The sequence below is a fragment of the Adelges cooleyi genome, unplaced genomic scaffold (assembly GCF_023614345.1).
Source record: "Adelges cooleyi isolate 19-005CV unplaced genomic scaffold, UGA_ACOO_1.1 ACOO_flye_CR_arks_rails_tigmint_CR_PRNA_247, whole genome shotgun sequence".
Lineage (NCBI taxonomy): Eukaryota > Metazoa > Arthropoda > Insecta > Hemiptera > Adelgidae > Adelges > Adelges cooleyi.
Genome location: NW_026095912.1, coordinates 9,889,454 through 9,903,594, shown reverse-complemented (window position 1 = coordinate 9,903,594; position 14,141 = coordinate 9,889,454). Strand labels below are relative to the sequence as shown.

At 32.2% G+C, this 14,141-nt stretch overlaps 1 protein-coding gene across 3 annotated transcripts in view; it reads left to right on the top strand.

Annotated features, from left to right (window-relative positions):
• Positions 1-12,491, top strand: part of LOC126836469 (scavenger receptor class B member 1-like) — a 42,977-nt gene extending 30,486 nt beyond the window's left edge. The window contains exon 10 of one of the 3 annotated variants that reach the window (XM_050569922.1): positions 10,194-12,491. In XM_050569922.1, the coding sequence (XP_050425879.1) occupies positions 10,194-10,697 (504 nt within the window). In that variant the 3' untranslated portion in view covers positions 10,698-12,491. The remainder of the gene's footprint in view (positions 1-10,193) is intronic. The other 2 variants (XM_050569924.1, XM_050569923.1) reach the window with 2 other exon arrangements.
• Positions 12,492-14,141: the final 1,650 nt, after the last annotated feature.

Below are 14,141 nucleotides of genomic sequence, written 5' to 3'. Positions count from 1 at the left end.
TAATAGCCGTTGAAAACATAATAACAGTCGCCTCGCACGTAAGCCGTTTTCCCAATAATACGTGAACGTCGGTAATTGCGTTACAAACGATACATAGCTTAGGCAAACGAATTTAAACTATATTGTATTATTACACCGACAGTATTAGTATAGGCACTGTGCGTTGGAGCTTTAAATTATTTCATAATATTGCTCGGGCAGTTTTATATTTTAAACGTTAACAGGCTTCAACGGCTACATTAACCGTTTGCTGTTAGCGACTGGGAATTACAAATTATAATTACACCTGAAACATCATAATTTTGATGGCTTTTAAAATTGAAATAAAATGTATTAAAATTCGTACTGACACGATTAAGAAAACAATTTGCGTAACAAACGCATTTCAGATAACACTCGTATGGGCAAAGTTGTTAGCGTTGTAAACCATTTGAGTGTCATAAACGTTTTGATTGTAATAATTGTAAGACAAAAAAGAAAATTAAGCAAAATTCACGCCGTTTAACAAACATACCAGCTGCATTCGACAAGACCAGCGTGAGACACTTATGTTAATTATGCCGTTGTCATAATTATGAATATTTTGTATTCAACTGTTTTGAGACTATTTATAAAAAATAAGGTGAAAGATACAGAAACGCGGACAGTGAAGGTATGGGATCAGTAGGGATGTTGAATGGCGAAGAATAAGAAGAATATTGTAAAAAAAAAACTTTAATAACACATGACAAACGTCGCCCAAGTGTTGACTTGTTTGAACAAAAACAATACAAATTATATTGAGTAGTACGACGTATATAGTAGCGTACACGAGAGTTACATTCACTCGACATTATGAATAATTGAAAAACCGAAAAATCGATAAAAAAAGAGCGGAGCAACATAATTACACAAAAAAAAAATACTTTTTTACTTTTGAAGTACTTAGTTTGTGGTCACGGCACAACTACAAGACGTTTAGGCTCACCTATTGGCCGACCAAACGCTTGCGTTGCTAGCATTTTTTATTTTAAAGTTTTCCTGACTTAAGGTCAACTAAACATAAGTTACACACGTTGTTAGCATATTAAATTTAAGCGTGTGCGCTTGCATATTGTACTGTAATGCAAAATACCTAATCACAGTCGAACAGAAATCATTATGCCAAAGACGTTGGTGTGGGCGTCGCTGTTGCACTTAACCATAATATTATTATTTACTTGCTCGGGACGAGTTATCGTTTTCAAACACGAACCGAGATAAAAATCTAAAATAAAAAAAAATATTCGTAAACAAGGTTAAGTTTTAATCCTTTCAGGCTACGATCATTTATTTATTTTTTTTTTTTAAATAAACCTCTTAATGAATAATTATTTCTGAAAAACTTGGCTTGCTCGTAATTTGTTTTTCTTTTTTCCCGAGTTCATTTGTAACGTTTTTCTTTTCCGGCAAAACTTAAGTGTATAGCTTGCAACATGGTGTGCTTTGACGTGGACGTCAAAAGAATGTCTGGATTTTGTTCATTTTGTTTGAATAAATAAAAAGAAGTTTTCTGAGCTATTATTTTTGAACTCGTTTTGAATAACATTACGGCGGGCATATCCGTTTCAATTACAAAATTACAATATTTTACAAAGAAAACTCATTCTAACAAAAAGATATAAATTGATATATTCTATTATGTAAAGAATTCTATATATTTTATTAAGTTAGCTATTTAATGACACGTGAATGCCAAACCGTAACTTGGACGATTTGAGTAGGTAGTTAAGAAAGTCGTTTACATTGGGCGTTTTGAATCGGTCCTGTTAACATTGCAAAGGTCAGCTATAATGTTCAATAACTCGAATTGATTTTGCCTCGGGACTAGACTGCTTCGCCGGACAATATTAAAAATATAAATTTGACGTAAGTTCCACACAGCGGTCATTACCGAAGCAGTACTACTATAACGATTGGACGACCAAAGACAGAAGCAGTTTATAGATAGACCTGAATGTTTTACCATCATCTTTGTCTTATCTCATCAAGCGGGTCGTCGCATAGACCTTTTTCTCGGTATTTTGCTTGTTAAAAGTTTGTGTAACGGATAGAAAACGGCTTGTACTTTACACAAACTTGCATAATATATTTCCATTATGATCGTTTTTTAATTACGTACAAAATACTATATTATTCTTCAGTGCGCCATTAATTGATTCCTTTTATGTGCTTTAACTATTCAAGAGTCTTTTGTGAGAGGTATAGAATATAATATTATGTAGGTACACGAAGGGACACGTGGTAGCACGACTGGAGCTTGCCAAAGACGATTTGCATAATGTTTTCGGTACCAGTTTGCGATTATTGCTATAAAATTATTGTTATCATTGCTAGGTATGTCAGTGCATTATCACGGTTGTTATGCGTGGCACGTCTTACGTGGAAGACTCGCGATTATATACGAATTTTGTTATTGTCTTGGTGTGCGGGAAATCGGTATTATACCCGGAAACGGTCGCCCGAGGAGACCTTCGACGACGGATGATCCTATCGGTTTGTGTGCTAGTTACACTGACGTTAGTATACGTGATTCCCTTTGGTGCCGAATCAGATTTTAGAGAGTAAGTCTGGACGATTTTACCACACTGCTGGAGGGTTATACCGCAGCCAGCAGCTGCAAGTAATAATATGATGTGCAAATAAACGGTCTCCGAATAAACACAACTGGCGCTCGTTTAATTGGGTTTATCCTTAGCGATGACTCTGGTCGTAGACAGCAAATCCGTTTCCTGGTGTTCAAACAACACCAGTCTCCGGGGGAATTGTACAGTTTTTAAAACAAATTCATCTAATTTCACTAGAACCATACAGTTGACTCAGTTTAAATGAATAGGCGTTTACACAAAATATCACGAGTATTACAAAAAAATGTTTTGGGTTAAGACATTTTGATAGGATTTTTCTTATGCTAAAAAATATCAATATGTGCCCGTACAATAATAGGTTTTAAAATTGGTGAATACTACTTGTAAATGTTGACAGACTTGCCTCAGTCGAGAGTATTTTTGTTATTTCAATTAATTCAACGACATTCCTAAGATTTTTTATAATCTCTTAAAACGAACTTTAATTTTTTAAGCATTTTGGCCGCATGGTTTTACTACCCGGATGTGGTTCTGTGATGTTAACACACAACACATTATTACAATTTGTTCCTCTACCAAAATAAATTTGTTAAAAAAATAATATCTTATAAAATAATAATTTTTTTTAAATTTCATAACCTTCAAAGTCAGCAGAGTTACAATTTACTGATTATTTAAAAAAGTTATTTACCAAGTACCAATTATCAGATATTACTTCTTAAAAAAAACAATCGATTATACACGAAACGCTTATAATGTCATAGGCTAGAATGACAGTAATTGTGATTGTCGTTTAGGTTGAAAATAAAAATGAAAAAAAAAACAAATCAAACAGCGAAACCTAATACTTTTCACGGCCAACTGATGATGTCGTTGTGAAAATGTTAAATGCGAACCCGACGCACGATATCGTTTTACAGGGTCAACATAGTATGAAGACAATGCACACATTAGCCGTGTAGAATATTAACAAGTAATTTTTGTTTTCGCTTTAGTAATCATTATTATATAACGGAGAGGAGGGATAGACTGATTTGGGACTAATCAATGCGTTAAACAATGACAATAAACGAAAATAAATACATTTTTAAGAAAAAGCGTTTTAAGGTTTTTTGTGGAATCAGCGACATCCCAGTCATCTGGCATTGTTGAGTAGAAATTACTAAATTAATATGGTTGTCCAAATTTTTTGGAAAAACGATTGCTCGGCTTGTCCAGTCCTGTTTAACTGTAAATGCACTAATGTCCTGTGTAACTGTAAATATTGCCAAAATGTCCTTAATTATACATAAAACGTATGTATTATTCATTTCTCGTTTTTATTAAGAATACATTCTAGTTTTTTACCAAAAAAGAAAATCTTCAAGTATTTTTTCGAAAAATTGCATCATGCTCTGAAATTGTTTTTATATAGAAACTAATCAATTTTGTCAACATTACTTATCAAATATTTTTTTAGGTTAAAATACATGTATTTTTCAGACAATCCGTTGAGTTTTTCCTAGTAGGTAAATAAAACGGGGTCATTCTTCTAAATATCTTTAAAATTGTTTAGGATTAGACAAAAAAAAAATTATATTACGTTCAAACTTTACTTATTGTATAATTGAAGGCGACATACTACCATAAAATAATGAAAAAGTATGGAATTGTGTATGGAAGTACTTGAAAATACTTTACTGTTTTTTTTTTTTTTTTTGGAAACCTTATTTACTTAGGGAATGGCAAACTCATTATTATTAAAGCTATTGATGATAAGTGCTTAGAAGCTACCCAGACTCAAACTTACCAAAGGCAGATTTTGTAGTAAACTTCAATGCAACATAAGTTCATAGTCAATTGCATCACCTCCGTGTTACTTTTTCACTGCTTCGACGCTCTTTATAATATACAATTTTATAGTAGGGCTGTCTCGTTGCCATATTAACAGTTTTATACATATTTTTTTATTAACATATTGTATTATTTACTTGTGTACGGAGACATATTTCAAACGAAACGGTAAGCTCAACTTTGATAATAAAACAAAAGGCACATTCGAGGGTGAGATGAAGACGTTATCTTTACTCCCTTGTTCGTAAACATTTTTTTTGCTATTACATTTTTTTTATTTTGAAAGTCACACCGCACACGCATTCGTATATTACCCGTTTACATGTCACGTTATGAATAATATGATAATAATAATTGTATATTATTATTATTATTCAAGCACGCTGCGCGCAGAAAACGCTGTGGAGAGTCACATAGGGACACTTCGACGTTACACAGCTGTAGAATATTCAATTTTACAGCCAATTTAACTAATGTACTCAGTGTAAATACGACCTTATGTTTAGTAATTTGGAGTCTTTGTGGAATACTTTTGATGTACACATTCTCAGACCGCAAGAGTCGTGGATGATTGCGCTGATTAGTGAGGGTACGGCGATAACGTTATTTCATTATAGCCCTTTCCCGGGATAACCATTTCCGGCTAAGAAATTAATACCGCTCGAAATGAAATAACAAAATCAGATACCTTTGGCGTTAAAATCGAATTATGGCACGAGTTCACAAAGGGGTAGGTAAAGCAGTTTTTTTTTTGTTGAAAAACGTACAGTTTTCTACGCTTTGTAAAGCAATTTTCAGTCAAAGGGTAATATTATTGAAAAATAAATTCTCTCTATGCGACAAAGTCAAACGAATATATTATATTCTATATATATATATATATATATATATATATGTTATCAAATGTAAAACAGGCGTTGGCGTTCAAACGACCGTTCGGTTCATTTGTTTCCGGTCTGTTCTTCAATTCAATATAATAATATATTATTTTCATAATTTGATTTTTGTATTCTGACGTTTTGGCTCTGTAGGTGATAAATAAAAATAAATCTTCTATCGTATCGTCTTGGCCAACAATCAAAATCATAGTTCCGCACTTAGTTCAATTGAATAGTTTCGTCCTGCCGTCGGTTGAGTGACAATGATGATAAAATATTGTACACCGTTCAAACACAAACAATATTGAATAGTGCATTATACAAATCTATAAACTTGCAAGCAGTTTGGGTCAATCAAAATTTAAAATAACAACTATAATTTGCATCTCTATTTTGTTGTATTTATTTAATGGCTTTTTAATTTTAACAGTTGTTTGCATTTGCACCCTGGTCTGTTTGCTAATAAAAAAAGAAAAATACTGCTAAAGTAAAGCTTCAAAATGTGTCATCATCGTCTTCAGTCAAACAAATTTTGTTTTTCTATGAGAAGGTTATTTGAAACGCAGAAAAGATTGAATATTTTCGACGAACTGCAATGTCAATACCTTAACTATAACTTAATTTGTGTTTGTCCAACTGCCCGTTTGTTTAAATACTAAACAAATAATATTGTGTTGAAGGTGAACCATTAAAATGTATTGTTGACATTAATTGTTTTTTTTTAATTTTATTACAATTAATTACAATATCAATGATAATCCGCTTAATCGAAGGGATTTAAATAGTATAGTCTGAACTTCTACCTTGAAGTATTGGGTTAAAGCTTCTTAATCTTGAAATTTTCTTTTATAAATATCTTGCGCTCCTTCATAGCTTCTAATAATTATATTATTTTCTTTTAGAAAAAATAGTCCTTTCTATCTGTCGGCACCGCCCTAATAATTTATTTTTTGTGATTGAATTTAAAATATCGTCTTGTGACTTTTTCAATTTTTGGGACGAGGTCATCTGTTCCATCTTACTTAATCAAGTGCTTTTGATGCGATACAAACCGTTAGGATTCAAAAATAAAAGAAGAAAATTTAACATATAATTTCCCCTTACAGGAAAAAAATATATTAATATTTTAACGTTTGTGAATACTTTTTAAATATTTTAAATTGTTGTGGCAGATAATTATACACCTTAAAAACATTATTTTAAAAATGTGGTTTGGGAATTTCCTTTGTTTTATTTATATTTTAAACATTATGAAAATTTGTTTTCTATGTTTTAATAATACTTAAACAGCAATTGGCTTAATATTATATTTTTTAAAACATTCAATGTCCTACCAAAACATGGTTTTAAAATATTAAATTTATTCACAAAATGTAGAAATAATTTAAATTTTCTTTTTTAATGGATTATTTTCGAACATGTCCGAGAAATGAATTTTTAAGGACTGTCATCATTGATTATTCGTGAGAAATGCATAGATAGTTAATTTCTTTAGTTTTTAACTTAACAGAAAACCCATGGACGTTAGACAGACTCTTACGGTAGCCAGATTTTCGAGAATTATTATTTTGTACCGTCGACTGAGTTGTTTCTATTGCTATTTCCGGGACATATAATGACACTTAGTCGACTGTCGGGACACGTTACGATGGGCGATAAACCAACATAATTGACTATATCAGTTGATCTTTTATTTTTCTTGGACAATACATTTAATTGTCTGAAAGGTTTCACGGTCAATCACGTTGTACACTCACACACACACACACAAACTATACTACACATTTTATATGAAATTATAATGACAATGGCGTAACGACGATGTCGGTACACCACGATTATATAAAATTAATATATATATATATATATATATATATATATATATATATATCATTATATATATATCATTAGGTACGTTGCCAAGTAGGTGATCTACGACGGTAAGGCATTGTTTGCTAATAAAAAAATGATACATTGCAATCGGTATCCACTTCCTCAAACCAAAAACGTTGTCTGGTTTAACCTTAACTAACTGTAACAACAGTATATGTGTTTACCACCATTTAAGAAACTAGAAATGAGATGTTTTCCATTCCGGGTTCTAAATTAAGTTTCTCTGGTATTAATTTCGCTCACCGTAATCTTGATAAGATAGAGACTTGGGATTTTAAAAATAGTTATTGGTGATTAATGTTGAAATATTAACGGTCGATAAATCATGTATGATCAGTGCATCTAGTTTTTAGCAGTTGACTAAAAATTATTAAAAACTAGCTATTAAGTTCTAGGCAAACAGTTATTTTCCACACATTTGAAGTTTAAAACGAAAATAAATGTCTTGTAACTTGGATTAGTCGTGCAAAAGATATAATTTTCAAATTGAATAAGAAATTAAAGTTATTATCGTTTTTTGTCATTCGGTTCGTTAATTTTAAATCCATTTTTGTCCTGAGCTCACAGAAAAAATGTTAGCTCTAAAAAAAAAATTGTTCTGATTTCCCAACCGATTATTTGGTTTATTGCTGATGATAAAATCACTTCCGGTCGAATAGGCAATGTTCTTTACATTACTTCCCTCCGGCATCCTACTTATTAGGGTATTCCTCCACTCACACCAACTTAAATATTATGTTTACCATCATGTCATTGTAATGATCAAATTAATGCGCATTCGTTTTGCGACCTGGAGTTACTGTGCCACTTTCGAAATCGGTTAAGAGATTGGGAGGGATTCGGTTGAGGCCGTTATAAGATTTTATTCCAAAAAGCGTCGTCGAATACTTTGCGGTGAGAATAGATGAACGAATACACATTGTGTTTGTGTAAAGGCTCTACCACTATAGACTAGGGGAGTTTTTTCCCCCTTCAATGAGCCGACACAACCGCACCACAGGAGTTCTGCGAAACTGACCAATTAAAATTCGGTAGACTTGACACGTTTTTCTGGTATACTTTTTTTTTTTTGTGACACTATTGTGTTTTTAATGAAAGTCTCTCGGATCGTCCCCGAAGAGCCGTATTACCTATTCTACACACCGGAAAACAATCAGCTCATTGTTCGAGACGCTTTTTTTAAAATTTATTTTTTCGGTTTTCGTCCACTCGAGTACACGATGATATTCCCCAGAGATGCCGTTACAATGTAAGTGTTTATGTGTGTGCCGTTGCTCCAAAGGAACTCGTTATAAGAAGGGTTAACCCGCAAGACATACCGGCGACAGTGCCATAAGAACCGTAAGGCTTTCCGCGTAAAGTACTGCTTAAACTTTAAATATTATGTAATGGTATTATGTGCGATTTACAAGTAGATAAGACCCCCGTGCACCGCCAATATAAATAATAATTCGTGCGCGCCAATGACATATTTTAACCGTTTTAGTATCACACAAAATCAATATGGAACTACTTTAGTGTATAGTGAGCACGATTTTATATTATATATATATTATATATATATATATTAAGAAAATAGTAATAATACATAGGGGCTGCATTAAACAAAATCAAAACGCTGTACTCTACAATGAAGGCTTACAAATTAATACCGCCCTAAGGCTTCTCATACAATATCATTAATAATTCTATTCAATTTCATTTTTATACTTATCTGCGATCAAAGGTTTCTTTGTTAGTAAGTTTCTACTTCCACCCTACACCTCTCCACCACCTCCCTATGGAAAAGGTGAGACTATGTAGTACGCTTGATTATCAGATGTTGGTTTTGTAAAGAACCGTACACGTCTGAAGTGTTTTTGAGTATATATAATATACATATTGTATATGCGTCTAAATAGTACCTATGTAATAAATTATCAAGTCAACCACTTTATATAATACTGGGTCGCTCGGGAAATATAGCTGGAAAAATAAATGCTTGTATGTTGGCTTTGCTTGCAAATACCACTGTTGTATAGTAATAACCTAAGCCGTAGTATAGCCATACCAGGCGCGCTTCCCCTATTTTTTAAATAAGCGTATTTCTAGTGATTCTGAAATGTCAATGTTTACCATTGAAGCGGAACTGAAAAGATTTTGTATTAACACTTACGTGATTTCTTTGTGTCCGCACGTTCGAAAACTCTAGAACCGTTAAAAAGGGGATTATAACCTTACCCTTCCAAAAAAATATAAATTTTGATCAAGTCCCTTTTCCCAATAACCTAGAACCTATTGATTTTTATCCAGAATGACACTATTTGTTTAAGCTCTATTACATTTTATTAAAATATCATTTTTTCCACAAAAATCATCTAGCGTTAAAAATCTGTTTTTTTTAAATTTTAAAATGTATTAGTTCTACGATTAAACTTTCATACTTTATAAATATATTAATTTTTTCAATCTACTAATGTGCTTTTTAAAATCAAAGAATCCTCGCTCTATTGAAAAACTGCCAGTTATGTTTTCTTAGTAACTTAAGCAGTTGGCCGTGTAGATTTTACTTGACCGAATCTATAGGATAAGAACATACAAAGACAAACGCTTTTAGGCTATTGGGTTCGATTTGCTTCTCAAATAGGAAATAGTATAGGAGTTATATTGAGCCATTGAGTACTTAGAGATGCACTGGTAGAGTTTTTTTTTATATTGACAAAATTAAATTCATTTTCAAGTTAAAATGTTTAAAATTCAAAATTCAAATTTCCCGTGTTAATCAAATGCAAACAATAAATTTACGAGTAAGTACATAGAGCTAAGCTAAAGATGTGAAATTTCAGGGATTTCTTATTTTGATAGGCTACTAATGATTGAAAAAGTGGGGGGGGGGGGGGTAAAACTGTGCCTATCGAGTAAAAAACAATTTATTTTTTAGACCCAGTCTAAAGCTTAACGGTGGTTATTCGATACTAATCTTTTGGTTTTTTTTTTGTCGCAGGAAATCAAGAGTTTGCCGGACTCGCTTAACAACCTGTTGTTTTTGTGCTTCTTCGTGGGACCTATCCTGGTTAAGGTAGTCATTGCCCTGTTGGCTTCAGCCGGCGTGGCGCTGATCGTCTTGCCCACGGTCCGGTCGTGGGTTGGCAAGAACAAGGGCATAGCGTCAGCTCTGTGCTGCTGCGTTCGGCGTCCCCACGGGCACCGCCTTCGAACCCCTCAGGACCTCGAGCACGGCGGTGACCACTGTGGCGGCGGGTGCGTAGGCCGAGACGGTAGCTGTGCCGATGCTTGCCGGCTGGTCTTGGCCGCCGACGATAGCAAGGCCAAGGAGTCCTGTGGGGCCGGCAAGACAGGGCCGATAATCCTTACCGCACCCACCATTGTCAAGGTCAAGTCCGGCAAATCCAAAAAGTCCACCGGCGCCGCTCAGTACTCGCCTTTGGGCGTGATCGTTCCTAAGACCATCTTCGAACCGGATGGCGACGACGCCAGGAGCCGATGAACCCGCCTCCCCGTGTTTATTATATAGGTTTGTGCCATGTAAGTTTGGAAAAATCAAACAGGTGTGTTTGCCCCTCATCCCAGACGCGAAAGAAAAATATTAACATTACCAAAGCCGGTATCTACTACACATCACACACAAAACTCTTAACAAATACTAACACCCCCCCCTCCCCACCGGCTCGTATTTTATTGTTTTTTCCAAGGTTAAGTTAGGTCCGGGGTCTGCCGCACGCCATTTTGTTAGTGCAATTTATATATTATTTTTTGTTGTTTAAACAACTTTGATTGGTCACACGACGATTTGCTTAGGATAATGATAAATAATTATTGTTATAGCTATGCGCGATAATTACATAGGTATATATATGTAAATATATATACAAATATAGTTATTATGTATTTTATGTAAATAACGTTTCGTTGAGTGGTTTTTTTCTTGTTGTAAAAAAAATAAAATTGAATTTGACGCAACCACGTTTGGTAAATATATATTTTTCTTTTTTGTAATACTCGGCTGGAAATTAGAGTGTACACACCGCCAGAGAGTATTGACAGGTGTTATAGCCGTTTAGGAAAAAAAAATATGTTCCAAATCGGCTTAACAAGATAACAAGAGTTGGCAACCGTTTTCAGTGTAACTAGCCGTGACTGCGTGCGTTGGTCCTTATTATAAGTAATTGTATACTAGTTGTTTGAGAGGTAAATCGATAGCTCCGGATTGTGTTTTCAGTGTAATTTTATGGCTGATATTTTTCCCGGTCGCATTTTAATGAAATCACGTACACCGGCAAATCCTCTCATTTGTCAAACGACCTCTTGCCAGACCTATAAATACCGCCCACAGTTTTGCATCGCGACACAATATTATATTATGTGATTCTGTTCCGTTAATTAAAATATTATCAATCAAAAAACAAATCAGATTCACCGTCAAAATAAATTGTCCGTTTCGGTTGAATAACAAAATACGTAAATTGAAACTAATGTTGTACGATTGATTTATTTATCATTGCCATATACATTATGCCGGAATGTTTATTTAACTTACGTTTTCTCTTGAGTAGTTTTTTTTTTTTATTGACAGTGTAAGAGCCGTACATAATGACTAACCCGTCAACAGACAGGCGTTGCATTTGTCGGTAAGGTTTTCTTTAATTCTTTTATAAAACTAAATGAAGGTAAATATAAAACCAACAAAAACTCTGTTTAACGAACCATAAAAGCTAACCAACCGCGCATTTATTTGCCGTTAAAAACATCATATAATACAAACAGTGATCGTGTAAAAAAAAAATTCTATAAAATTAATTTTTCGCGTTCGCGCCTTTTTTATTTGGCCTTAATGACATATACCTATAATATCTGTTTTTTCTTTACTTACCTTCGTTGTCTTAAAGACACCCGCGCTACAAAGCTACTTAAACCACACTAAAACGGTTGGGTTAGGAATTTAGACACAGCTATTATACCGTTGGTTATAAAATCATTTGTTGGTTGGAACAACAACGGTTGGACACACAAAATAATAATATACTTATAATATACTTACTTGCGTTAAAAAAAAATAATTGTTCTTTTTTTTTTGCATATTTTTAACATTAAAACAAATAGCCATCGGATATACGGTGGATGCACGTTCATACTATTATAATAATTATTATATTATATACTTACATCAGTAATTATTATAATTATATTTATTATTAACAATACATTATTGTTTTTTTTTTGTATTATTTATTTTGCCAGAGAGTTAGTAAATTGTATACGAACATAATAAACGACACTTTTAAAGTCAAATAGTGTTTTTGTTTTTTTGTACTGGAAACAAATATGTTAACCGGAGGAATAAAAAAAATGCATTTCCATATCATTACTACTTTTTATATTATTTTTCTTTGTAAACATCACATTGATTTCCGTAAGTACACGTTGTATTAAAATAACGTTAATATAATTCAAAACGAAATTGTTTGTTTTGCACGATTCTCCAAATAAACACAACCGTTTTGGCTTTCGTTCTTTTTTTTATAAATTTATATACATTAGGTACCTTTACATATAATATGTATAAGGGTACAGAGAAAAACGAATAAAATTACTTTATTAAAATGGCGACTTTGATGTCATAAAAATTTGCCTAAACGTACATATTTAAACGTGATTTTTTCTTTGATTAAAAAAAGGCGTTTCTTCCCTGTACCCTTCATATATATAATTTTTGAGTATATAATATTGTAATGTATCCAATATACAATACACAATATTAAAATATAATGTATTCAATGATATGATGAATTGCCTACAAAAAATACATAATGTTTTTTTGGTTAATTGAGTTTTGAGTACACGACAATATATGGGATACCAAGCGCAATCCGATATTACATTAAAGTCTACTGTCAACAAGAATTGTTTACAATAATTAAATTACACATTAACAATTACTAAAGTCGTGTGTCTATATCAATCGATATGTTACATATGAATACATTATATATTTATATATATAAATTAGGGTGGTCTTTATTTTGGGTTTAGTGAAATTTCAATTAAAAAATCCCTTAATTATGATCAAAATATGATTTTAAAGAAATTAATGCAAGGGGAGTTAAAAATAAATGTTGGAAAAAGTTTTTCCCCAAAAAAGTTGTTGGATTTTTCTCCATAAAATATTAGCATAAACAAACAATAACTCTTCCATGATATTTCTTACTAAATTCTCTTATAAATTGATATGTTAGTTAACACTTTGACAAATTTAACTTTTGAAAACGATTTTTTTTTATTGAGATCTTGAAACCACAATATAACGACCACCCAATTTTATAATAATAATTGTTTAAAAATCAGTTTGTAAACAAAAAATACACGTTACCGGAAATTTATATAAACAAAATCACCGAATAAAAACAAATAATTATTCAAAGTGACGAGAACCAATAGAGAACAAGTGATTAAAATTCAAATTGAACACTGAGAAAAAAATTGATTTCTACACTATCTTTTATGTCAATTCCCATTCTTTTTTTTTTAATAAAATTCATTTAACACATTGGCGAAAAATCGTTAAAATAATATTCACAGATGGGAATTAATTGGGACAAAATATATTGTAATTATAACCTCTTTTTTTATATTATATTATATTACATAAAATATAATATTATCTGATTTCACTTGAACCCTTTTGATTTTCACCACTTCAATATACAATTTAAATAACAAAAAATGTACCCCAAATTAAATTTTTTTTAAATAAAATTACCTTATATTAACAAAAAAGTCATATTTCTTAATTACTTCTACATATTTTTTCTTACAAAACTAGGTAATGGTCTCTTCTATGAAATAAACAAGATCACGAATTTTTAACAACATCATATCTAAACTAAATCATCTTATTAACATTATAATTTTTAACTATACATACATATTTTAA